Raw genomic sequence first — 25,813 nt, forward strand, 5'->3', positions numbered from 1 at the left:
CTGTCAGAACAAGGCTGCCTGCAAGTTTCCAACACTTTTCATTTAGCAATACTGCACAAATAGAGCCTTGTGTTATTTCCGCACTACTTATTCCAGTGCTGCTGAACAGCATGATGCTCAAAAGAGACTCATTTCAAGAAACCAAAATTAATGCCAGTTTGAGTCCCAAGAAAAAGTGTGGCTTACAGAGGTTGTTCTCTTTACTTCAACCATTTCTGATACTAACTGAAAGTAATACTTGATGTGTACCAGAATGAAAGACCCTATATAGAAGTTTAGCACATTAATCCTTGAACACAACTAATCCAGGGCAATTCAAGATGATTTTTAGTATTCTTGAATATGAGTATTTTATAATATACCTATTTAATTCTACTGAAAGAATTTTTAAAACATGCACTATTTCCAAGCACTTCAGAAATATTTCTCAGTGAAGCTCAAATTTTGTTAACAGTATTAAGCTTAAAAATTAAATGCAGCAACATCAAAATATCAACTGAAACACAGAATTGTCTTAGTCACAAAATAATGATGCACAGCTGGGAGATCTGCAACTTGCAATGCCGTATTTTCAGAGGTAAGTAAACATTTGGAACCCTACTCTCCCCCAGTAAATACAAAATTCAAAGGAGAGATAGGAAGTACTTAAGAAACAGTATTCAGTCAGACAAGAAAAATTTTGAGGATACCAGAAAAGAATTAGGGTGAAGAATGAATCGGGACTGTACAAAAGTAGGGGGATAGTATTGGCAGAATAAAATATGCCATGGTGGACTTTAATATTACATAGACACACAACTTGCATGCACCATGACTTTAAGCAGGCAAATTTTTTTTTTTTTTTTTTTCACCTCATCTGATCATCTCAGAACTGTGGCAGGACAGTTTACAAGCATTTTTAAACTTAGGTGCAAGCAAGAATATCAGAATGCCCATTTCCAGAATTTGTCTTTAAAGCATTCATGTTTTTCAGAAATGTTTTTACATATTATCCTGTAGAATAGAAGAAAATATTTCTAGCCTCCATAGTCTTTTGAATAATCACTATTCCTGTTCAACCATGGAAAGAAACCTATGCAGAACATTGAGCCTGAGGGAATGATAACATATTTTCTCCAAAATGGCAGCCTAAAACTAGAAAACTTTATAATCTTCTGTTGAAAATATGGTATTGCAGTCATGAGCTTCTATTCAAAGCAAATAGAAAGCTTGTTCGAGGATGACACGAACAAATAGACTGGCACTCTACAAATGGTTCAGCACAGGATGATGCTTTTTTGAATGGGAAGGGTTCAAGGACACTCAATCTGTGCAGGACACAACCTGACCTCTCCACCATCTGCCGTTTCTTGTGTCTAACTTTGCTGGCTTCCCTGATTGCTTCCCACTTCTTCCAGTCTTCTTCACTGCATGGACCTGGGATAAAATTTACTGGCTGGATGTTGCTTCCCACTTTCCAAGATTCAATCTTGCGGGTCAGCATATCATCCTTTTTATGATGTAAAGATGGTGACAGCACTCTGCCATTGCTCTTCCTTTCCTCTGGTATCGCATTTTTTTCAAGTAAACATAGAAATTTGGACCGGATCTCTTCTGGAAGACTCCATGGATCAGGAAACAGCGCTGGGTGATACTTGTCAGGAGCACCTGATAAAGGCACCTCTTTTTTTTGAGAGAGGACTTTACGAAAAATCATGTCATCCTTTTCCAAGTCTGGAATCACAGTTTGGCCCTCTCTGGGTTGCAGAATTATCTCACCCTCTAGAGGAGGCTCCTGCTCAGAGAATTTCTTTAAATACCGGGGGTCTTGAAGAACAACTTGATTCACATGGAAAGCCCCAGTTTTCCGAACAAACAAATCATCGTTTTCCAAGTCTGGATATAGATATCCATTTTCCTCATCTCCTTGCTTGCCTCCTGGTATAAAGGAAACATTCTTTCTACATTTTATTAGCCTAGGGCCAGAAGCAGGATCAATTCTGGTCTCCATTTCAGAAGACACGTAGTCAGTGTATTTTTGCAGGGCCTGAAGTAACGAAAACTGACTGAAGCATATAAAACAAAAGGAGGGAAGTAAAAATATCATTAACTAGCAAGAGACAAGCAGATCACAACGTATTGCAATATACATTTGGTTTAGACTTGCAGTATCCCAAGCAGAATGACGACACCACTTGGCATTCACTACCACTGACTGTAGCGCAGTACACGCCAACCAATGCAAAGGTATCTCGACATCCTAACCTGCTCAGAAACATCACACTTACATGCTCACACACAAAGCCAGTAACCCAATGCAGCATGTTACACTTTCACATTTACATGTTTCAGAAGGCCAACAACTTACAGCTACATTAAAAGAGAAAAAAAAAAAAAAAAATCCAACAAACCAGCAAAATAGTAATAACCAAAAAAGCACGGCATCACGGGACGTGGTTTAATTTCATTTAGCTGTTGCATATCCAGCTATTTCTTTTTGATGCATCAAGAGAACAGCTCATGCAGCAGTATCAACCTGGGCTGATCAGAAGACTCCAAAATTTTTCCTTCTGCAATCTGTGACAATGAGCTTCCCACATATTCAGCAGTTGGCTTATAATTCTGATCCCTTCTGCAGCTACTGTTCCAGTCAAAACTTGGTCTTGGTTGATGAGCAACAATGGTACAGCTTTGTTTGTAAGCAAATTCCTCATCCTCAGAATCTGATCTCTTTCTACTGTGCAGCAGCAGAAAGAATGAGCAGAGGAGAAAGAAAAAACAACCCATGAAGTGTACTCAGTGAGTAAAATGCACAGTGGCAACAGTGCAACAGGTGCAACAGTATAACAAAAATAATATTTCCATTATTAAAAAAAAGAGAAAAAAGAAAAAATAAAACATATCCTGCTGCTACATTGGCAATGAAAATTTAAAAATTCAGAGTCATAGAACTACACTTTATTTAGGCTTTGCACACAGGAGAGAAACAGGCATGCATGAAAACGCACCTGAACCCTTGAATCTCTTTATACCAGGGTTTGAAAGAGGATTTCTTGATTTTTTTCCATAGCAATTCCTCCTCTGGAGTCCAAAACTTAGGAAGAAATTTGTCAAAAGCAACAACTGTATTTGGTGCTGAAGAACTTAGCTTGCGAAAATAGAGATCATCTTTTTCAATGTTTGGGATTCCTACTTCTTCCTCGTCCTCATCATAATACCCAGATAACTGTGAAGGATTGTTAACTCTTGGTTTGTTTTCCTCTTTAGTATCCAACTGCCTCTGCCTCCTCTGGTTACTGTTCAAAATATCCAATCAGTTAAGATATTTTAGGAGCAACTTGACATAAGGAATGCAAAAAGACATGCTTTTTTGGCTCAGGAACTCATCCTTGTGAATGAAGCATATTAGTTCTCAATTTCATCACTGCAGCACCAGAAACAATGAGATAGATTAAGTACAAAAATTTTAAAAAGCAGTTAAATGGTTATATCAGCATCCTATCTCCTCTGATAAAAATACAAAATTTGACAGAAAAAGCATATCAAATTATCAGCTGTGTTAAAATGCCAATTAGAAGACTAACTTTATGGAGTTATTTAAGGGCTGCAATTTAGGTAACGCAATAGTTACTGGATCTTGGATTAGTATATCTGACCTCAGTGGTTCAAGCATTGCAGCTAGTGGACCAGCTGGATAACTTTCTTGCGAGCAAGATTTAGGAGAGTCATTGCGCAACATGAAATGATGTCCAGGTGCAGCAGAGCTTACAGGGCTCTTTTTGACTAGAAATCTACGATTTGCTAAGTCATCCAAAACAACGTCAGGCAGCCTTCTTTCATCTTCTGAATCAGAGCCACTGTCATACTCATAGATGATCTGGAGGGAAGCTGGATTTGTGAGCCCACACTCTGCTATGCTATTTTGGCAGGAAGCTACAGGATTCGTTTCACGTCCACTGAGGTTGACCGAAACAGGAATAGAATGAAGACAGTGAAGTCACGAAGATAATGGTGAAACTCAAGAACTGCCCACTAATCTCATCTGTATGCATCAAGAAGCCGGACAACTGAAATTCATCACTATATTTTAGAAGCTTTAACAAGCAGTTAAAACTGTAGGTCTATCTCTCACAAACTTGCATTTAAATACATCTGGAGTCTGGCCAGCTTCAAAACATTACTCAAATATCAAAAAACAATGTAAAAAATCAAAACCACACAACCACACCAAAACATCCCCCTTGATAAGACATGGAAAATCAAATACTTGACTTTTTATTGTAGCAAGAGCAGATTTTCTTTAACTAAAAAAGAAGTAACTTATTTTAAAAATTCTACATCAAAGCCCATTTTACTAAGACCACACACCAGTACCTTGAAAATGCTCCATCTGACTCAGTGAAAACAGGACTTGCCCAGCTCCTCCTGTTGTCCTCATTCTTCTCTGTCCTCCTCTTCCTTAAAGGTGCTGGCACATATGCTGTCTGCTTGTTTTTGTTGGGTAAGAAACGATTGAAGTCAGTGGTAGGTTTTGGTTCAATCACAGAAATCCTACGGTAAGACCTGTCATCTTTATGGGAGTCATGCATTTTGGAAGGCAGTTCCGAGTCTGTGTCACTGTCACAACCTTAGAAGAAAGTGGAAATAAAAGGAGAAGATACAAACATCATTCTCTAGACATGTGCTTGTAGCTAAAACTTGGATCAAAGTCTTCTAAAATCAATTTATGTCTGTATTTGAGATGTTTCAGCTGCAAATTTGCTGAGCTACTGACAGGACAGTAGGAGAAGTATTTTTAGAAGTCTGTGGCAAAGCTGTGATAAGATCCATTAAATTCAATTTGGTTTGCATGATCCTCCTGCATTTGTTCCATTCTTTCATTATCTCTGCTCCCTGCAAGAAACAAAGTGCTGGCCTCCAGACTGAAGACAAAAAACCAGCACAGAATTTTTTTAATTAAATAGTATCTGCAAGATAAATTTACTAACAAAGACAAGTTAACAGCAAATAATATAGCAATGTGCTCATTTCACCAGATTAACATCCAGTAGAACGCCAGGGTACATCACATATATAACATGACTAAATGTTGCCTTGCACAGATCAGCAATGCTCCATGAAGCCTTTGCTCAATGATTTTGTTATTCACATTAAACAAAATCCAAAACCTCACAATTTGTGTGACTTCAGACTACAAGTTGGCATTGAACTTTTCAGCAGAGAAGCACAGGCTAGAGGGCTGCTTTAGGGATCCAATGTCACTATCTTCTTGTTACCTTTATTTTCATGACAAACTACTAAAAGTAACAAATACTATTCAGTATTTAAACTAGGTGGGAAAAACCTTATTGAATATTCACGAATGAAGTAAAGACATAAGAGTTTGACCTTATGTCACCCTAAGAACAAGACAAGAGACTTGTGCAACTGGTCAATTTTAGGTGATCCCATCCAGATCTAATTTCTAGCAATTTCCCTTACAGAACTCTGGGAATATACCCTGGACATACACACACCTTAATGTGTCAGTGAGAGCAAGAGTTTCAACAACCCTTCCTAGGAAGATCTGTGTGAGCAGTGCTTTTTTTCTACCAACTGTTAGAGGTGAATATTTGCTTAAACAAAATGCAACTGCAGCAGTTGCAAAACTAGAACTGACTTTAAGTACTGGGTACCCCAGTACCAGGTCCATACCTTGTCTTCTCCCACACTCATATGATACATGTCAACAAAAGATTTTAGAGAGGAAAACATACCTTCACTGCCACCTTTCAAGGTTATATCTGATGAAAAGCTTGTGCAGGATCTTGAACCAAGAGAGTCCAAGCTATCAAAGGAATCGTCTCTTTTATGAGTAACTGAAGATGAGAAGGGCTCTCCCCGGTCAACGTACCAAATATCGCCGTACCCACTATCTCTGCCACTTCTGCTTGGCTGGCTGGACTCTTCAAGTGCCTACAACAGTAAGTTTTGAAAGGTCTTTTTCAATAATTTAGGGTGCAAATGCTACTCATGAGCATTTTGAATTCACAAACAAACTTCTACAACTACTGCAAAACCCTAAAACACATATACAACAACACATACAACAGCTTGAACAGGAGACTTGATAAAAGGTCTTAAATTTCTTTCATCTCAGCCAAAGAGGATTGAGATAGCGCTCTTCACAATCTACCACATCAATTAGAGCAGATGCATTCTGGAATTCATATGGGTAGCAGAAGAACCAATGTAAGCTAAAAATAATTACTTTCATATGGAACTTGATAGCAAGCAAAACAAATTACTATATTCTCCAAACTAAGAAAATGAAACCTCCAAGAGACTGTTTAGAAATGTTGCTGTATAACAAATGATAAACTTCAGTTTCCTTTTCCTTTAAACTTAGTTTCCTTTTTTGGATTCCTTACCTTACTCAGTGCTTGCCCTAATAACTTCTCAAATGCTTTAAGATTGAGGTATGGACCATTATAATCAGGGTCACTTTGAGCTTTTCTTCCAAGCCAGTATAATGTAATCAAAACCTAAAAACAAGCAGAAAAAAAAACCTGAATACAAACTTAATTACTTTCCTCTCATGCCATGTACCAGTGTAAAAGAATCTCAGCTGTTAGAGATCTTTCCACAATGAACTGCAAAATCTTGCATACAGTATTAGCTATGATTGCCACCAAAACTAAGAGTGTCATGATGCGTCTCATATCTCAAGTAAGCAGATGTAAGTACTGTTTTCAATTATTACAATGATTTGGGAAAGTAAGCTGCACATAGAGATCATTATAAAATGGCATTAATTTGCATCAGATAAATCAACAATTGAAGAATAAGGTAAATATGATAGTACCACAAACAGAAGCATTTAAAAATAATTAATCACAATTAATGTGCAACTCTCTTACATTTTTCACTCTTCTGTTGGTTTCCTCTGGTCTGAAGCAGGGCAGAGAATGAGAAAAAGAAAATAAAACAAAATGTTTTAAAATTGCTGACTTAAAATTCAATTATTATTCAAGATGTAAAAAGTTTCAAGACCAATTATCAGTCAATATAAAATATACAAGTATGACTGCTCCAAAAGAAATAAGAAGCATTTCACATTAAATACAGTCATAACTCTGTACTATTTCAATTGTTACATGTAAAATGAGAAGCTAGCCAATCTATTACAGTTTCTGTTTTGAGAGGTACACAGAAAGGTTCTAGGCATTTTTAATTAGCTCTCATTTAGTTACCAACAAAACAGAAGTAGAAAACAAGCTGTTGACTTTGGGAAATATAGCCTCTATTAGCCAGGGAGATCACAGAATCATAGAATGATTTGGGTTGGAAGGGCCCTTAAAGATCATCTACTTCCTACCCCTCTGCCATGGGCAGGGACACCTTCCATTACACCACGTTGCTGAAAGCCCCATCCAGCCTGGCTTTGGAAGCCTTACAGGGTTGGGGCATCCACCACCTGTCTGGACAATCCATGCCAGTGCCTCCCCACTCTCAGAGCAGAGAATTTTTTCCCAGTAGCAAATATAAACTGACACTCAGTTCAGTTCCGATTCAGTTCCCAATTCCCTCTTGGTCCTATCACTACATATCCCTGTAAAAAAAGTCCCTCTCAAGATTTCTTGTAGGCTTGCTTTAGTTGCTGTAAGGCTGCTAGAAGGTCTCCCTTGAGCCTTCTCTTTTCTAGCCTGAATAACCTCAGATTTTCAGTTCCATATGAAAGGAGATTCAATTGTAACTTTTCCCCGATTTTATTGTTTTCTAAAGTATTTGCCTTAGATAACAGAGAACACTTTAGCCAGGAGTAAACTTTTCAGACCAAAAAATGAGAAACTGAAACTGGGACATCTGGAGAGAGATGACATAGGGCTCAAAGGATGGCTTTGGGTTCTTTTATACAAATACAGGCTTTTAAAAAAAATATTAAATACATATGCAGTCACTAACAATAGGAACTTTATATATATATATATATATATATATATATATATATATATATATATATAGCACACCTTGGAAGTGTACCAACAGACACTCATAGTGGTCCTGTTCTCCTTCTGCTTATTTTAAGAGCAAAAAGAAGAAACTTCTTGAATGGGAGGCTCCAAAAGCCTCCTATCCCCAGGTGTAAATAATATTCAGGGCTGGACTGCAGACAGTGGTTGAACAACATTGCTGCCTGCAGTGCCAACAGTTATGGAAGAGCAATTGGCTTAAATACACCAAAACAATTCTTCACCTGCCGCTGATGCTGGTTTGGAGCTGGTTCAGCTACAAACTTCACACACAGCACAGCAAAGGGGTTCAAACAGAAAAGCAGAGACTTCACATACAGCATCAGAAAAACCTATTCAGAGCTCCCTAACATGCCAGACCAACGATGTGTCAAGGTACTTATACCATTTCTGTTTGTCTAGGAACACACTAGTCAAAGGTTACAGGAAAAAAAGGAGAATAAACCATTCAGGAAACAGTTAAGAGTTAGTGTAATGAGGACAGGGCTTGGTCACTCTTCATGGAAATGGAATAGTCAATGAGACGTGACAACCATCAGGGACACAGACCATCCCTTCCCTCCTCCTCTTTCTTCCTATTTTGAGAGCATCTGCTCCCAGTCAGTGGCTCCAACTGCCTTGCCCATCCCCACATCATAAAGAAACCAGGCTATCAGGAACACAAAGTCCTGATATGAGTCTGACCTCCACAGTCCTTGCCTGAAGCTTCCTTTGTACCTCATGCCAGAGATGCTTCTGGCTTTGTAGTCAATGACCTCTTTCGCACAGATAAGGAAGAACCCTCCTCCTTTAATGTGAAATACTTACACTTTTTTGTTTGTTTTTTTAATCCCTTCCAAAACCCATTGTTATTAGTTATTCACTGGAGACTATTTTTGAAGAAAAAAAAATTCCCCCTTTTTTCCAGTAGGCTAATTTTTTTGCCAGTGTCCATGTTGCAGGGCACACCATAGCCCTAAGGTGACCTAAGGTGCTACTAGAGACAAGCTGATTTCCCAAGCAGAAAACGCAAAACTATTCTTATATCAACATTACACTTCTCATACCCAGAAGAGAACATTTTAAAGGTTAGCATTCTTTACCCTCAATGCCTTTTGTCAGCAGAATTTCTGATTTTGTTTGCAATTACAAAAGCAGAGACCCTTGCTAAGGATGCCTTAAAGTTTGCTCTCAAACTTCAGCAGCCCAGTGAGGAGTGGAAGACTCTGCCCTTAGCTGGCAGGAGCATGTATCCAAAAGGCTGCCAGCCTTCACGTAGACCAAAGCTACAAGACTGAACACAATAATGTTCACTTCTGCTTTCCTTGAGTTCTCTGAGACAATTTCAGTCAACCATTTTGCAACAGGAGCAATATTTAGTTGTCTTTATATTTCAATATAATTTCCTTACTGGAATAACCATAAATACACTAGGCCTGTGTATTTGGACTAAAACCAACACAAAACTTAGGCCATTCAGGTAAACAAGACAGTCTGAGACCAAAAATGCTGGCAGGTAGATATTTCACGGACTCAAATGACAGACCCTGCTTCATTCCTGTTTACTCTGCTAAGAACAGAAGCAAACAGACAAGTTGTTTACTCTTCATTCATGTAGTTTCTTCACTTGCATTACTACTCTCCTTCTCTGAACTGCATCTATTGGTTTCTAAACCTTTTCAACCACTTGTCACAGTAGGCACAGTCTGAGCAGAAGAGGAGAAGAAAAAAACCAAGAGAAACCCTGCATTATTTGATGGTGCTTAACCAAGGAAAAGGATGATTCTGAATGATGAATGTACTGTCCTAGAATCTGTATTAAATAATAGGTATATTATTATTTTTGTTTTGGTCAAAAAAATCCTGATTAAAGAAGCAATGTTGTTACCTTACTGGAAGGTCTTAAAATTAATTTCTGACCTACAAATTTCACAGCTACATCTTGTCTGAGGCATGCAACTTGCAGAAGATGTAGTTTGGGTTTGCTTGCTAACATTCTCTGTGTGAAATAAGAGCCTTTAAAGCCTTTTATGTGTACAACCTGTCCAAGCTCATCTGTGTTTAGTTGCACATGCAATTGCCAGATTTCCTTCCAGGACACTCCATTTAAAACACCTATTGTGTAAATACCTGTTGGTTAGAAGTGTGATACAAACTGAAGAGCTTTTAGGAGGAATTAATTTTTCTTGTCAGTATCAAAATAGAAAAAAACAAGGCTTTTAACTCAATTGTAGTAAATGAAAACAAAAAGGAATAATTCTACCACACAGAAATTCTTCATGAAGTGTTATAAAAACAACATAACTACTGTGCAATCTATGCAAATAATTCATCTAGGGTTTTGTGTATAACTCTGAACAATTATGGTTCATAGGAGGGGACAAGCTAGAGGCACCAGCCTCAAGTGTAGCAGATTCTTTGCTGCTTTAAGTGTAGGCATGACCCTACAACTGTTCTGACAAACTGTTACCTAACAGCAAACTCCTGCTCTCGCCTCCAACTCCCCTTTGCAATCCTGGCTCTAAATACACAGGGCTTCAACACTCAGTTTCTCACACTGTATTTGAATAAACCATTTAGAAGATGGAATAGAAGAACTTCAGCAATGTAACTTTTAAGCTTTTTAAACACTCTGGGACACTTACAACCTTATTTCAAATATAAGCCTATAGCACTGAAGTGTGTGCACAACTGATTGCAGAGACATTTCTCATACAACAGCTAACTTAGGAACTGATGGGATAGCTCACTTGCTGAAGTATCTTCGTCAATGCAATTAAATGCCAATACTACATTTGGTTACTGTGAAAGAAGTCTGCTTTTTCCTGTTTTCATCCAAAGCTGTCACAGAGCCAGCCCAGTTGATGCTGGTCATATTCTTTATGAATATTGGTGTAACCCAATTTCTGGTTTGAATAGGCAAATAACTTTCAGTATGAAGTTTTATGTGGGCTGCAGCTTTGCCCAGGAGGGCACAGCTAAGGCATCTTAAAACTAATCTGCTGAAAGAATTCAGTTCCTCCCTACATGATAATGCAACACTTATTAAATCACTTTGTGTATTTTTAAACATTAACTTCTCTGTCTTCCCACAGGCTTTTTATATCTCCTTTTGTTAACAATACAACTTTGCTAAAGATGTCTGAACTAAGCAAAGAAAGCTGCTAAGTAGAGCAGTTAAGATCTTACTGGAGAAAATTTATTATAAATACTTTGTCTGCTCTTGCCACAGTCTCAGCATTTAAGCATTCATTCTGAAGCTCAAAAAAAAAACCCACCACCAATCCACCTATCCTAACCTCCATACCAAATTCCAGCTAACAAAGAGGTCTCAAAATTGTAAAAGTAGAATCCTGATTCACAAAGCGTGAACCTTAAATGTTGGTAGTGGTATTAATAAAAGTTTACATACAACTTCAAGATTAGCCACCCTGGAAAAGATCTCCTAATCACTGCATGAAAGTCTAAAGGCCACGAGACAACAACACGTGGGGGATATTACAATAGTAATTGTGAAGCACAACCGCATAAATCTGAATTGAACACTGATGAAAAAAGATGTGGAATAACCACCTGTGGAGAAATAACACCTTCTGTGTAAATCATCTCATCTACGTCAATCCTTGAGCAAACAGAAGAAAAACAAATGGGACAGGAATAGCTCTCATTCTTCAGTGTGTGATACGCTTAGAGATGGAACACCTCTGGTACATTTGAACACAACACATATTGACAAACATTGCTTCCAGCCAGCACAGACTGACAGATGTTTCTCTAACAAAGACCACTGTACAAGAGTAGAGCAAAGTGACACGGCAGATCAGCACAAGGCTGAGCCACAGCACAGGGAATTTATTCTCATCTCCACTGTTTGCTCAAGGTTAAACAGCAGAATTAGTCACCAAGGCCCTAGCCTGACAATACAAAGTCTTTGGCAGCAGCTCTAGCTTAAGGATTTCCTGGTCCCCCCTCTCTCTTCCAGCCACTCCTGTTTGCTACCCCCGTGGTTATGCCAACACAACCCTGAATCACACTGCTGTTCCATGCTGCCAGATGGCTACACCTGTTTCTATGGGTTTTTCCAAATATACATTTTGAACCCCCAAATTAGCTTGCTGATCTGTTTTAGATCATGCTCATACAAGCAATTGCATCATCACTGTGGCAGAGGAGCAGGCTGGGGGTTTGGTGGAGGAGGACTCTGCTCCAGACATTAGTACCATGAGAACCCCCATGTGATGACCCTGAGCCAGAGGTGCTTCGTGCTTCCCATTTTTATGGAGTGAGGAAAGCTTGCTGGGATTATTTCAATACATCTTGGGGCATTTAAAATAATTTTTTTAAAAATTGTAGACAATCATACACAGTACTTTAAAGAAAGCATGAACTAGAGTTTAACCGATTATAAAACACATCCACTGGTATCTATAGACACCTCTCCAGTGCCTCCATACAAAAGAGCAGTGCATTTTAAGAAGCTAGATTTTTTTTACTTATTTCAAAATGTTTTAAACAATAAACTCAATATTTTTCAATATTGATGAACTCAATATTTTTCTCAAGATTTTATTTTTCTGACACATGATACAATTTTGTTTCCCCAAATCCTAATATGTATTAAATTCCAGCAACTAGCAACTCATGATGTCCAATCTACTTTAACACCTCACTTTATTATTTTCCAGGAAGAAGAATGTGGAGCTCAGGACCACATCCAAGATACCAGAAGTCTGAGTAAAATTCTGGAAGATTATTTTAAAGCATCCCATTCAGAGAAGGGTCTGTTTCTCATATAGAAACATATTTAAATGTAGTTATCAATTGATGATTTAAAACTTAAAAAAAACCAAAACCAACAAACAAAGAAGCAAGTTTGAACAGAGATTTCTCCTCCCCAAAATGAAGGTTAGCTGCCAAGAACACATGTGGTCCATTCCAAAGAGATAAGACAAATCTGAACCATTTACGGGGAGAAAGAAGGAACAGAGACACTCCCACTGATAGAAAGGAATGTGGCAGTGACAAATGCTCCCTGCCCAGTGCCAAACCCATCCCTTGGTGACGAATACTTCAGAAACCCCAACAGCTCCCAACCCTGTTTTCTGTCCTTTCCTCTGAACTACAGATCTCACAAACACAAGACCTGACTAGATTGCTGTTTGAAAATAAGTACTGGTGCCCTCTCTTTGAGCTTCTGTCCATCAAGGCAGCAGTCACACCTCCAAGATGCCCTTTGAAGGGCTCAGAAGAGCCATACCCTGGCCCAGGAGCTGGAGCAGATCAGCTGACTGCAGAAAAGCCCACTCCCCAGCTCCTTGTCAACTGTAGGCCCTCTAGCCCCACACTGACCAGCTTCACTTACGATTCTGAGGAAGATGTCCGAGGATTTGAAGGACTCCTGCACCCCTGCCGGATATTGCTGCGCAGGAGATGAACGCTGCCTGTCCAACTAGCAGTGGGCTTGTGCTAAATTTCAACCTCTTTGGCCACCTACTCAGCTGCTATTAATATTGCTGTTATCGGATTTCACTGAATTCCCACGTGCTGCTGAGAATAGAAAGGCTCCAGTGGAAGATGTGGTTGCTGCATGGGTACAGAAACATGAGGACATTCCACCAGCACTTGGATTCTTAGCAAATTGATATTCAACCCTGAGAGCCACAGTTCACTGCTGAGAATGCTGGAAATAAATCAGCCAAGCTAGGGCTGCAGAGTTAGAGAATAGCGTTTGGAAATACACCTTTCTATTTGACTGTAAAAAGTACATACATTTTCCATAGCAACACATCCACTCGACCCAATGCCACTCACATCACAACAGCACACAGAGTCAGGTATAAAAATGACAGCAGAAAGCATTTCTCTGTGCCCCTAAGGAACCCCTGGCTGACAGCAAGGAACTCCGTGGGCCCTGATGAATGAGCAGCCTGTCTCCACCCCATGCCCCCACCTACTGAAGTTGAGGGGTGGAGGAGAAATGCTCAAGAAGGAAAAGGCAGAGAGGGACTAGAGCCAGCCAACACCCTCTGTGGGAACACATCACCATCCATGGCTTCAGAGCCTGTCTTCTCACACTGCCTCTTGAGCATGGTGCTTCCTTGCTGATCTCACCCATTATGCCTCCACACCATTCTGAAATCCCTTATCAAAACAAAAACAGGCACTTCTAGAAAAGTGCATCAACCCTGGTAAGTCACCAGATGATAACATTATCCATTTCCTCATGCTCTTTTCCGACCCCTCCCTGGGTGGTCCATCTCTGCCAGCTTCCTCATATTACAGTCTAATCTAGAGGTTCTCCCAAAGAGAAAACTAGTATCCTGTAGGGAAGAAGGCACGCCTGTCAAATAAAAAATAAAAATAAATTCCCCAGAAGAACAAGCAGAAGAGCCTCAATGATAACCTGAGCACTCCTTGGCTCTTGTCTGAGGGGTGAGCAGGGCAAGTGGTATGGAGCACTCACTGCAAGTTGCTGTGGCAAAAAAAGGAGGCTGATAAGATTATGCATCTTCCTGCTCAAATATTAAGCTCTATTAAAGAAAATTAAAATTGGACTGGATGATCTCTGAGAACTTTTCTAAAATAAAGTGTTCTAAAATTTATAATAATTAATATAGATTTGTTGATTGGTCCCTTTTTGTGACTTTTTCTTACACCATTCCTAACCTTCTCTAAAAACTCATCAGCTTCACTAATTACAGACAATTAAACTGTGTATTTCTTGTACTGTTTTGTTTGCTTGGTTTTTCCAGGACAAAACTAGAATGCTTTGCCAATCTGTATTGGGTACTTTCAATTCCAGATCTAGACTGGCACCTACAAAAAAAGAAAAAACTCAGCAGGTATTTTATTTCTGAAATCTAATGGTCACATGCCGTACACTTTGGCCAAGAAACATAAGAACATCCACTGAGTTTTATGAGAAAAGATGGACTCTCTGCACAAAGTATTAGAAGTTGTGCAGTTGACTCTCAGCTCAGAGTGTTAGGAGTTCTCAAATCACTTTGTTCACACTCAAGAGGACCTTTTAATTTCACAGGTGAAATTAATTCCTTCTCAAGGAAAAAAACAAAACTTTAATGTACACAGGGTTTTAGATAAATTTATAGATAGCTATAATATCAGTCCTTACATATGTTATAGGTTTTTATATCTTCCCAGGTTTTGGTATTTAGAATTTGGAGCGTATGATTTTGCTGAATCTCTCCTTTTATCTCCCTGCTGCCTTTTTTTCTTTTTAAAAAACCTGTACATATTTCAGTTGACCTTTGCATAAGGATTACATTAAATGTTCCCCCCCTTTTTCCTTCCTTGTACCTCAAGAATCAATATACTTGAACTCATCTTGTTGATCATCAGGATCAGTATCTACATTAACTTCTCTTGTATTCAGTTTTAAAGATCCTTGACCTTCATTCCCCCCATACAAATCTAGGCCATATTGTATAAATTTTGTAGATTAATTTGAAGAGAAGTCAAGATGGGGAATGTACCATTTTGCTAACAATCTTTCCAAAACAAATAGTTGGTATATCTGGGGAGTCACTTAAAAATATGTATCAAAATAGAAAATTAAAAGCAATCATGTAAGTTTTTAGAAATATATTCAAAACCACAAAAACATGCAGCTGCTAGCTTGCTCAAAAATAGTTCAAGAGCATTATAAAAAAAATTATGTAAAAAGTCTATTATTTGCTTCAGCTAAACTGCAGCAACCATGCCAACTCACAGTATTTTTTTTCATGACATGACTAAAACTCATTTTCTCTACTGCCTGATGCCTCTTTGCCATTATTATTTCCAAAACCATTGTCCTTTTTACTCCCAACTCTCACACCTAACTGGAATATTTCAACATCCCCACTTTCCACATAAACACCAGAAGTAATTTTTTAGACTAGCCCTCAATACTGACCACATTAATTCCCACCAAGCCTAGATGAGACATCTGTACCAACTCCAGGTATGAATAAACAAATCACTGCAAGGTAAGTTAGGGTAAAAAATTTTCCACCTACTAACTACTCCTAGCAACTGCCTATGTGCACTCTCTTACACTCAACCCCCAGGACTAACACAATTGTTCAATTTGGATAAAGCATTTAGAGGTGGTCCCTTGGGAAGAGCTAGGATTTGGCAGATTATACAACATTGCTTGCTCAGAGAGAGATATTTTTACAGCCTCTGTATACAGGGAAGAGAAAAAAAACCACCCCAACAACCTCGTTCATTCAATCTCCTCCCTTAGTCCATGCCCAGGGAAAGATCCAGTAAATGTAATCCTTTGTTATCCTTATGTCAAGCAAACAAGCAATGATGCAGAGGTGCCTTGTGCATAAGCAAAACAGTTTACCACAGCTTAGAACACTCAAAAGCAAGGTTTACTCAATTCCTCAGGGTATGCAAATAAAAACAAACAAACAAAAAAAAACCCACCCCAGAACTTAAGTCTATGCTGCATAATTTATATCAGATATTTGGCAGTGAACCAATGAACATATTCCCTGATAAAGAAAAAAGGATGACTGACAGTAACTTGTACTGGATATTGCTGTGTTCACACTTGTGCTTACATCGAGTTTCAGCAGTCCCAATAGGCATCTGCTTGGCTGCTGTTGTTATGACACATACTCAGAAAAGAATTCAGAACACAGGTGACTCAGAGTTACCAGCAGAAGCTACAGATGCCCTATTCTGAGCCCATAAAAGTAATCCAAGATTCAGTCCACCCCAGTCATCATCTCCTCAGGAAAGCCAAGACCCATAAATGCCACGTACATGTATGAGGGATAGTTATAGCTTCTGGAGAAGAGGCAGACCCCCTGCATTTTGGGGATACATGGAACTTACAGCATCTGGGAGTCACTTCACAGATTTCCAATAGCTCATTTTTTTCCTCTAGAGCAATTCCAATGTAGTGCTGGCCAAACTGTTACACAGGAGGACAGAGAATAGGCGCAGTATATATGCCAGACCCTCTTTTCATTCTAAACTTTTGTTACATTATTAAAAAACAAATGCTTTTTTGTTCTGCAGTTCAAAGGGGGACTACTAAAAGCACAGCTTTTGGGAAAGAGTGACAGAGCTAGGACTTTAAAAATTTACATTTATTGATAGAGATACAGAGCAAAGATGAAGAAATGGAGGTACAAGGTAAGAGCAGCTTAGTCCATAATAAAGATTTTGGAAACAAGATGAAGTAATGCTGCATTTGTCCTTAAGTAGAAGTAAATCACTACTGTATGACTGAATAATTTCATTTAGTCTCTACACTTGGACTAAAAGCTTTAAAAAACCACTGGGTTTTCTCAGTAATATTCTGGCAAAATATTTCATGAGCAAATAAGAAGCACTGAAAAAAAATTATAATGCTTCCCTTTTGGAATTTTGCCGTATTTTCTCTATGTTTCTTTGTGTTACCCTAGCAACACAGAGCACAAAATCATCACTCATCACACAGAGCACAAGAGTATGAAATAGAGACTGAACCTGACTCCTCTCTATTAAAGTCCGTTCTCTATTAACTTAAGGTGATCAAACACATCCAAAAGGAATGAGATCTGCAGATACAACAGAACTTTATTATTTCCCATGTTTTCTTGATCTGTCTGCATTTGTAAAAACATATTTAGAGCTAGGAAAGAGCTCCTCAATTAATGCAAAGTCAAATACTAATCTATGCAAGGTTAACAGAAAAAAATACTGGAAGAGGATGATTGCCTTGAACCATCTCTCCTAGAAGACATGGTGTTAAGTAGCAGCAAAATTTAAACCAAAAACAAGATACAAAAATCAAGCTACACCAAGTGTAGCACGCTTAAGGAAAAACGTGCCCTTTTCTTTTAGGGAGCAGACAAAATCTAAGACAAGGATATATTATTTTCCACATTTCCTGCAAATCTCACCTCCCGTCCTCAGCTCTTGAAACCTCTGCAATTAAGGGAGCTCCTTAAGTATTCAGCTATTCTGATTCAGGTTTCTTACAGCTTCAAATTTATTTCTATAACATTTGAAATATCTAAATTCAATTTGTTGCTATCAGTAATACTGGATAAATATTACCTTTTTTAATTAGCTTTTTTTGGGGTGAAAAATCAATTTTCCACCCCAAAAGAAAACAGTGCTTTAAGGCTACTTGGAGCAGCCAACTCAGAGGGTAATTTTAAACATTTGCTCAAAACATTAAAGTTTTTGGGCCACGTTTTCTGGCCAAGTTTTTAATGTTGGAAAAATGAATGCTTCTTTACTGTAAAGTGACAGAATGGGTAAAAGTCCAAATATTTGCTTTGCCAGAATGTTAGAAAACTTGTGTGGGAGGCAAAAAAAGAGGGGTGGGCGGAGGAGAAAAGTTAAGCTAGTCTGACCGTATACCTCTGAAGTTGGAGTTTACATTCATTCTAACTATCCTAACCAACTGAAACCAAATGTGCTATTAGTCACTTACGAGTTTCTGTTGTAAAGTTAGAGGAGTCTGGGAATAAAAACTTGAAGAAAATTAATGATATGGGAAAACAATCCTAGCCAGGGAACTATAGATGATCTCACACCGCTCTTTCACCAGTACTAATGAAGTATGCAATTTGTATCACAAAACTGATGACTGAGGGAAAAGAAAGTCTTAATACACCAATTAAGACATCACCAAAATGCTCCAACAAGCTATTACAACTAAGTCTGCTGGTAGGGAAGGAGTGGAACAAAACTATCAGATTCTGCTCCAAGTGAGGCCATGGCAATATTCCCAACATCTTGAACGAGTGCATGAGTAAATGCTAAATTGGGAATCTTCCTTCTGACGAGAAAGAAGATACTACATGCATCAAGTCTTGGAAATTACAGTTAGCCATCTGCAGAATTTCACCAGCTGCCCAGCCAGATGAAGCACTGGAGAAGTGGGCTCCTTAAAACACGCATGGTGGTTGTAAGTTAACCTTCCCAGAAGTCAATCAAACCACAGAGCCAAAATAACACAAAAGCAACCCTCAGGCTCTTGACAGGGTTATTCTATAAATTCTTTGTCTAACAGTCCTCATAATTTCTACTCAAAAAACAGACACTCTTTATCAAGAAGAGAAGATTAACAAAAACCTTGAGACTCTCATCTAGGAATCCACAGCTTTTGAAAACTAAGGGTGTCTCAAAACCTCTGTGAAGCACAATCATTACTGCATTTAATCACTGGAAAGATTCTCAAACTAATTGTTAAACTCAAAAGTATGTCAGTAGCACCAATTTACTACAAGCTGCAGCTTCCATGGGACAGTATGCATGCTGCATTAGCAACTGCTACATCCAGATCTCTTACCTTGGAATTGTCTATGGAAGTATCCTTTTTGGTCTCAAGTGTTTGGCCCTGTTTTATTCAGAAATCCCAACAGCAACAGTGCTGTCACTATATTCATAGTTTTACAATTCAGTGAAAAGCCAAGACTTTACCATCATCCTGCAGTTAGGACTGATAATCTAGACAGAATGAAAAATTAAAAGGCAATTCAATAAAATTAATGGGATGTTTCTCCTCTTGATTGTACCTAATTTTACCTGAAACAAATTACAGTTGCAGAAGAATCACACAAAAAGTCATCTCAGCAGTCTCATCACCAACACGCACCTTACAACATTGAGACTCGCAATAATTACCAAGATCTCCCCTTCTTCTTTTCACCTCCAGGCTAAGTGAGCTACAAGGAATTAACTCAGTGTGGAGGAGGAATACCCAGTAGTATCCTCCAATGAGGAGAGGATACACCAATCTCTGCTGATGGCTTAGGAATAAGTTGCTAAATCGCAGCAAAAAACAGCTATTCCTTGACAGGACGGTATCTTAGAAAGTACAGGAGAAAAAAGCAGGATGAACATACCTTCACCCTTTGACCCACAGATAGTGCACATGGATGATAAGCTTGAGCATTATCATCAAGTTTGGTTGCCAGCAAACGGTTGACCGCATTACCCACACAACACTGAAAGTGTTTTGCAGTAGGCTACCACTTTCTTACTGCATGACGTTAGACAGGTGGAAAATGCCATGAAAAAATAGCTTGAATGCTCTTAATGTATTATCTTCTCCCCATTTCAGTTTAGATGCAGTTAGTGGTCCACTTAACCTGCTACAGTAACATATTTTAAAAATAAATTTAATAGAATCCCTTTTGTAGACAGGGTTTTTATTAAGCAAATGAAGGTACAAAGATATACAACAGACTTCATCATCAAAGAAATGCATTTATGGCTGGGTAGAACAGTACACAAGTTTCCTAAGATACTAAAAAATAGCTCATTCTACCATGTAAGTTATGCAAGCATCTTCTTTAGCAAAGGAAATCAGTACTATCAAAAGCAGTTCACGATATAACAAATCAGCCGTCTGTTGAATGCTGATTTATTGAGAAAAACTGATTCAGAACCACTCCAATAGTATAGATATTTACTGCTCAGAAAGAAGATAAATACGAAGCCTTCTGCCACACTGCATTTAAAGCTCTTCCCTTAGACAGCACATTGAATACATGTAAAAATATGTGCCCCAAGTTTTTTTTCAGATAGGAAAGAATCTGTGGAAGCTTATGCTAGGGAAAGAAATCCAGAACTGTTGCATGAACTCCAGACAGAATGTCAAACATGTAATTACTTGAAATATTATTAAAAGTAACATAGTTATTAGTTAAGGCCCTGAAGGAAAAACCCTGACACAGGATAGGTACACAGGTGAGTATACTTGAACTTTTTTTGCATAATAAAGTTCCCAACAAAAACTGTACATTCCTTCAAAAAGGAAAGACATGAGGAAAAGAGTAATAAATTAAAAGCACAGATATATCATTCTTTGCAAAGAGAAAAATATGAACTCTCATCTCAAATGCACTCTCAAACTTCCTCTCCTTTTAAGCAATGACATTAAAATTGATGAATGCTGATAGCATAGAAATCAACAGATTGGATGTGAAGTAAACAGGCCATTTAAAATACATAAATGCACATTTAAATTAAGTCTGTGCTGATTTTCAATTTGTAAAATCTCATATGCACTCATTTTGAGTGTCATACCAATTCCCCTCAAAAATAAATTCACTAACACATTCATGATTACAGAGCAGCTTACAGAAATAAAAATTTATTTTAAATTCAATTTCTTTCACAAAGGCTTTAATTTTGCTAATTTTAGCTTGCATTGAGGATCCTGTGTTTCATGGGTACAACCAAGGCTTGCCAAAGTTTTCACAAGCTAAAGACTGGCCAGTGAGCACTACCAGCAGTAACAGAGCTGTAGTTAAAACAAAAAACAATTCCCTTTGAAAAATCATGCATATAATTATCCAATGAACACAGTATTTACTCTCTTAGGTAATTTTTAATTTTATTGCAGGCACTAAGATTAGAATGGATTGAAACTTGCTGTATTTAATGTGACAAACTTTTTCTGCCCTCTCTCTTCTAAAAGTGTTAAGTTGACCATCTATACCCAGTTTGTCTAATACTCTTCTCTTTTTTCCTTTGTATCTTGCTGTGTTGACCATCATTTAAAAAAGAGTCACACACTTTCAAATTCAGGCCATAAACTAATTTCTGCTGTATCCTCTACCATTAGGGAAAGTACAAGGTAATGTTTTCAAAAAACTACCCACTTAGTATTTTTTGTACATAAGGACTGGGGCATTACGCACTTTAATAAGCAAATGCCTGGAAACCTGTACAGCTACCTTTTGTAATACCATTAAAGACTAACCTTTCATAACTGTCATCTGCTCTCTACTTCAAAGCATGCAGTCTTTGAAGCAGACCTGGTGTTGCTGTTTGTTTTGTGAGTTGCCTGGCAGAGACATCTGAGCAATAGAGAATGAAAACAGTGGGAAAGCATCTTTACTGGGTATCCCAAATTAGCTGAAGAGTTACAGAAGGTTATTCCAAATAACAGCAGCAGTGGCACACAGACTGCCTACAAACTAGAAGGAACTAGAAGCCAAGCAGATGCTACCTCCTCTTCATGAACAGTAAAAGCAGATTATGAAATTTTTCACAGGTAAAGTAAAAAATAAATTAAGAAAAATCTCAATGCACTTGTTTTGAAACTGAAGGGAGTCTTCATAACTTAAAATTGCATTAACAAAGAAGTTACATTACCAAGAGTTGAAGTAACCTGAACTAATTAGCTCGAATACCCTCTAATATGTGAAGGTAGGAAAAAAACTCCAAAGTTTAGTTGTTTTCTTCCACTGTGCTTACTGCTGCTTGCTTTAGCTTTTAAGGAGGACGGTCTCTCCTGTGACTGCAGATGCACAAATAACAGTAACATGTTCCATTAAATGTTGAATGCCAAAACCTACATGCAATTAAGCCTGACTAAACAGTTTCTAGGAGCCTGAAAATATTTGCTTTCCTGACAAAAATTCTACAAACAAAAGCTCCTTCTATAAGTAATGTACACGTGCCTTTGGTACATGTCCATCAAAAAGATTCCTGCCCTGGGAGATGAAAGCAGGCTTCTTTTCTCTCTCCCCCGTCTGACTGATCAGGCAGTAATAAATCATGTTTAAATGATGGGAATCTACAAAAACACATTCTTGGGCAACAGGTGACAAGAAGAAATTTTGAGTGTTCACTGCTTCTCCATCTCTCCTGAACTCTAATTAAGATAGAATCATAGAATTGTTTAGGTTGGAAAAGACCTTTAAGATCATTGAGTCTGACCGTTAACCCAGCACTTGTACGTTCACCACTAAACCATGTCCCAAAGCGCCACATCGACAAGTCTCCTAAGTACCTCCAAGGATGGTGACTCTACCACTGTCCTGGACAGCCCGTTCCAATGCTTCACAAGTGTTTAATTGAAGAAAATTTTTCTAAACCCCAATTCTAAACCACACAATTGGTTGTCCATTTGTCACAACTTGAGGCCATTTCTTCCTGGTCTGTCACTTGTTACTTTGGAGAAGCGGCTGACCCCCACCTGGCAGTTGTGGAGATCAATAAGGTTGCCCCTGAGCCTCCTTTTCTCCAGGCTAAACATCCCCAGCTCCCTCAGCTGCTCCTCAGACTTGTGCTCCAGACCTGAGACAGAGTAAAAATTTAACAAGGTAGAAATCTATTTAGATTTAGGTGAAATGTGCTGCTTTGAGCTTGCTAACATAAGTAAAATATGTTGTTTACTTTAGTAACTGCAGCACTAGCAAAACTAGGGCTCCACTGCCCTTCTCTGGACACACTCCAGCAGCTCAATGTCTGTCCTCTAGTGAGGGGCCCAAAACTGAACACAGGATTTGAGGTGTGGCCTCACCAGTCCTCAGTACAGAGGGACAATCACTGCCTGGCCCTGTTGGCCACACTCTTGCCAGGATGCCATTGGCCTTCTTGGCCACCTCAGCACATGCTGGCTCATGTTCAGCTGGCTGTCAATCAGCACCCCCCAGGTCTTTTTCCGCTGGGCAGCTTTCCAGCCACTCTTCCATAAGCATTGAATGTTGAGACCCAGGAGCAGGACCTGGCACTTCACCTTGTTGAATCTCATCCAACTGGCCTCAGCCCATCTATCCAGCCTGTCCAGATCCCTCTGTAGAGTCTTCCTACCCTCCACAGACCAATGTTCCTGCCTAGATTGGTGTCATCTGCAAACTGACTGAGCGTGCAACTTCCCGTCCCCCTGTCTTGTCTGCCCTTTCACTACAGTGTCCCATTGTGTAAACACACTTTCTGAGATAACCGAGTACCAGTCTTTCATTCCAGCTTTTCTCCTGATAAAACTCACACTGTTCATTAAAGGAAGGAATTTTAACAAGCAACTTTGGCCCACACCTGACACAGCACGAGAACAGAGCACCTGCCTTAGTCCTCCTGTGCTGGCAGCCTCCTGCTGAGAGCAGCTGCTGGGCTTACATGGCACCCAAGCAAGCAAAACTCAAGCACTCAGACTCATCCTATTCGGTGCCACCATTCCCTGGATTTCTAGATTTAAATCTTATCCTAGCAATGAAACACACAATACTGAGCAAAAAATAAAAGTAATTTACAAATGCAGTCACATCATTTAGGTTGCGATCATAATGCCAGACTGAGTACATTACCTGGATAACTAGGGATTTCTATATAGGCTATTTATCAAACTAGCTTGTTGAATACATTCACAAATTATTCAGGTGGTATTAGAGAAAACAGAATTGAACTAAGGACTTTGCTTGCAGCTCTATGAGGATCATGCTTCAGAGAGACAAAATGTTGTCTATAAAAAGAAAATTATCATTTTGCAAGAGATTCTGTTCCTCTTGACAGAATAAAAATATCACAATGAAATAGCAAATACTACTAAACCACCAGCATTAAGTGACTTTTGCATGATTTCCCAACAGCAGCCAACATTCAATACCAGAGGCAAGCTCAGATTTCAAAGAATAAAATGTTCTGTACACAGAGAGAGAGGGTTTTGCAGGACAAGCGGAGTATCATTACAAATGCATCTTATTCTGTGCTTATTCAACCTGTGTGGGTGTGCCTTCTACATAACCATCTGATGTGTGATTTGTGTGATTTTACAGTTACGCTTCCCATGCCAAAATCAGTAACAAAACCTCTTAAATTAACTGATCTCCTGAGAGCAAAAGTAGCTTTTAAGCAACTATGCTGAATATAGCATAGGCAAATACACGTACCAGCTTATTTCAACAGACTTTCAGCCATTCTTATTCATTATTCTTCTGAAGCTTTCCATGAAACTTCCAACAGCTTAATGAAAAACTGTCATATGTTAAATTGCTAATAATTAATGATAACATTTTTTCCCTGCACAACCTGGTCACATACAGAATACTGGTCTGGATTAAGAGACCTACCATGATTTTATTCATCATCTCAGATAGCTTTACACACAATGTTCCACATTTGCTAAAGCTTAACAATGGCAGAGTGCTTGATTGATTTATCAAATCAAATTAATTGCTTCCATATGATTTGTGTTTGATTTTTTCCTTAGTTTTGTTTCTTGGAGTTTTCCATAGAGCTACAGAAGTTAAAAGCAGCTTTTACTGTATACAACCTTTCCAAAACCACACACAGGAACATCCACATGGGGCCAGATCAAAAAACTGTATCAAGCCAAAGATCTCATCCTCCCTTATAATCCCAAGTGGTTGCCTAAGGAAGAGCAAAAGTAGACAGGAAAGATGCTTCTCCCTTGTGGACTCTCTAAGCTAGATGTGGTTTCCACATACTAAGTAACTCTTAAAAGATTTCCTTTCTTTTAAGATTTCGCCACTATCCCTTGAATGCAAGTAAACTTTGATTATCCACATCATCTGTTGGCAAGGAAGCCTCCTTCCCCTTCATTGATTATTCATATAACATGGCATGCAGTGACCAGTTGAATCACTTGTCCACACCATCTGCTAGTGGGTTTTTTTTGTTTGTTTTTTTATTTGTTTGCTTTAAGCTTGCAACTTTGTCCAGCTCTCCTGTTCAGCCATCACCTCTCACTCAGTGTACTTAACTAAGCCTGCAGGGGAAATTATTTCTACTTTTAGTCAGAGAGATGCTATGAGGGTGAAGATATTCCAGTTCCATAGATCTGCTTTTGGGGGAATTTGGGCAAGTGAGAAAGTGAGAAAAAGGAAAATGATCCAAGTCCAAAGCTTCATATGGTATTGCAATACCAGCAAATGCCAGATTAACTACAGCAGCACAGTACAGAGCAATTGTTTTTCCTATTTCTGATACTTGTTTCTGGAATAAGGTTGGGTCCTTTTCTTTTTATGCTTGGTTGTTTGTACTTTTGCTTTTTTGGGGTTTTTTTGACTGGCACTGAGCACTGCCTTGATAAAACTTTTGGTCCCTTTATCTCAGGTCTGAGCAGTATTAGT

The 25,813-nt window shown here is 38.7% G+C and overlaps 1 protein-coding gene across 4 annotated transcripts in view; it reads right to left on the minus strand.

Moving 5' to 3' along the window:
* LMO7 (LIM domain 7) overlaps positions 1-25,813 on the minus strand; it is a 131,997-nt gene that overhangs the window by 38,082 nt on the left and 68,102 nt on the right. For 3 of the 4 annotated variants that reach the window (XM_053971008.1, XM_053971006.1, XM_053971005.1), the window contains exons 5-8: positions 6,879-6,909; positions 6,390-6,503; positions 5,736-5,934; positions 4,354-4,606 (exon numbers count right to left, since the gene is read on the minus strand). In XM_053971008.1, the coding sequence (XP_053826983.1) occupies positions 4,354-4,606; positions 5,736-5,934; positions 6,390-6,503; positions 6,879-6,909 (597 nt within the window). Of the gene's footprint in view, positions 1-1,328; positions 2,046-2,987; positions 3,276-4,353; positions 4,607-5,735; positions 5,935-6,389; positions 6,504-6,878; positions 6,910-25,813 lie in introns of all 4 variants that reach the window. The other variant, XM_053971007.1, reaches the window with a different exon arrangement.

The sequence above is a fragment of the Vidua macroura genome, chromosome 2 (genome assembly GCF_024509145.1).
Source record: "Vidua macroura isolate BioBank_ID:100142 chromosome 2, ASM2450914v1, whole genome shotgun sequence".
In the NCBI taxonomy this organism is placed as follows: domain Eukaryota; kingdom Metazoa; phylum Chordata; class Aves; order Passeriformes; family Viduidae; genus Vidua; species Vidua macroura.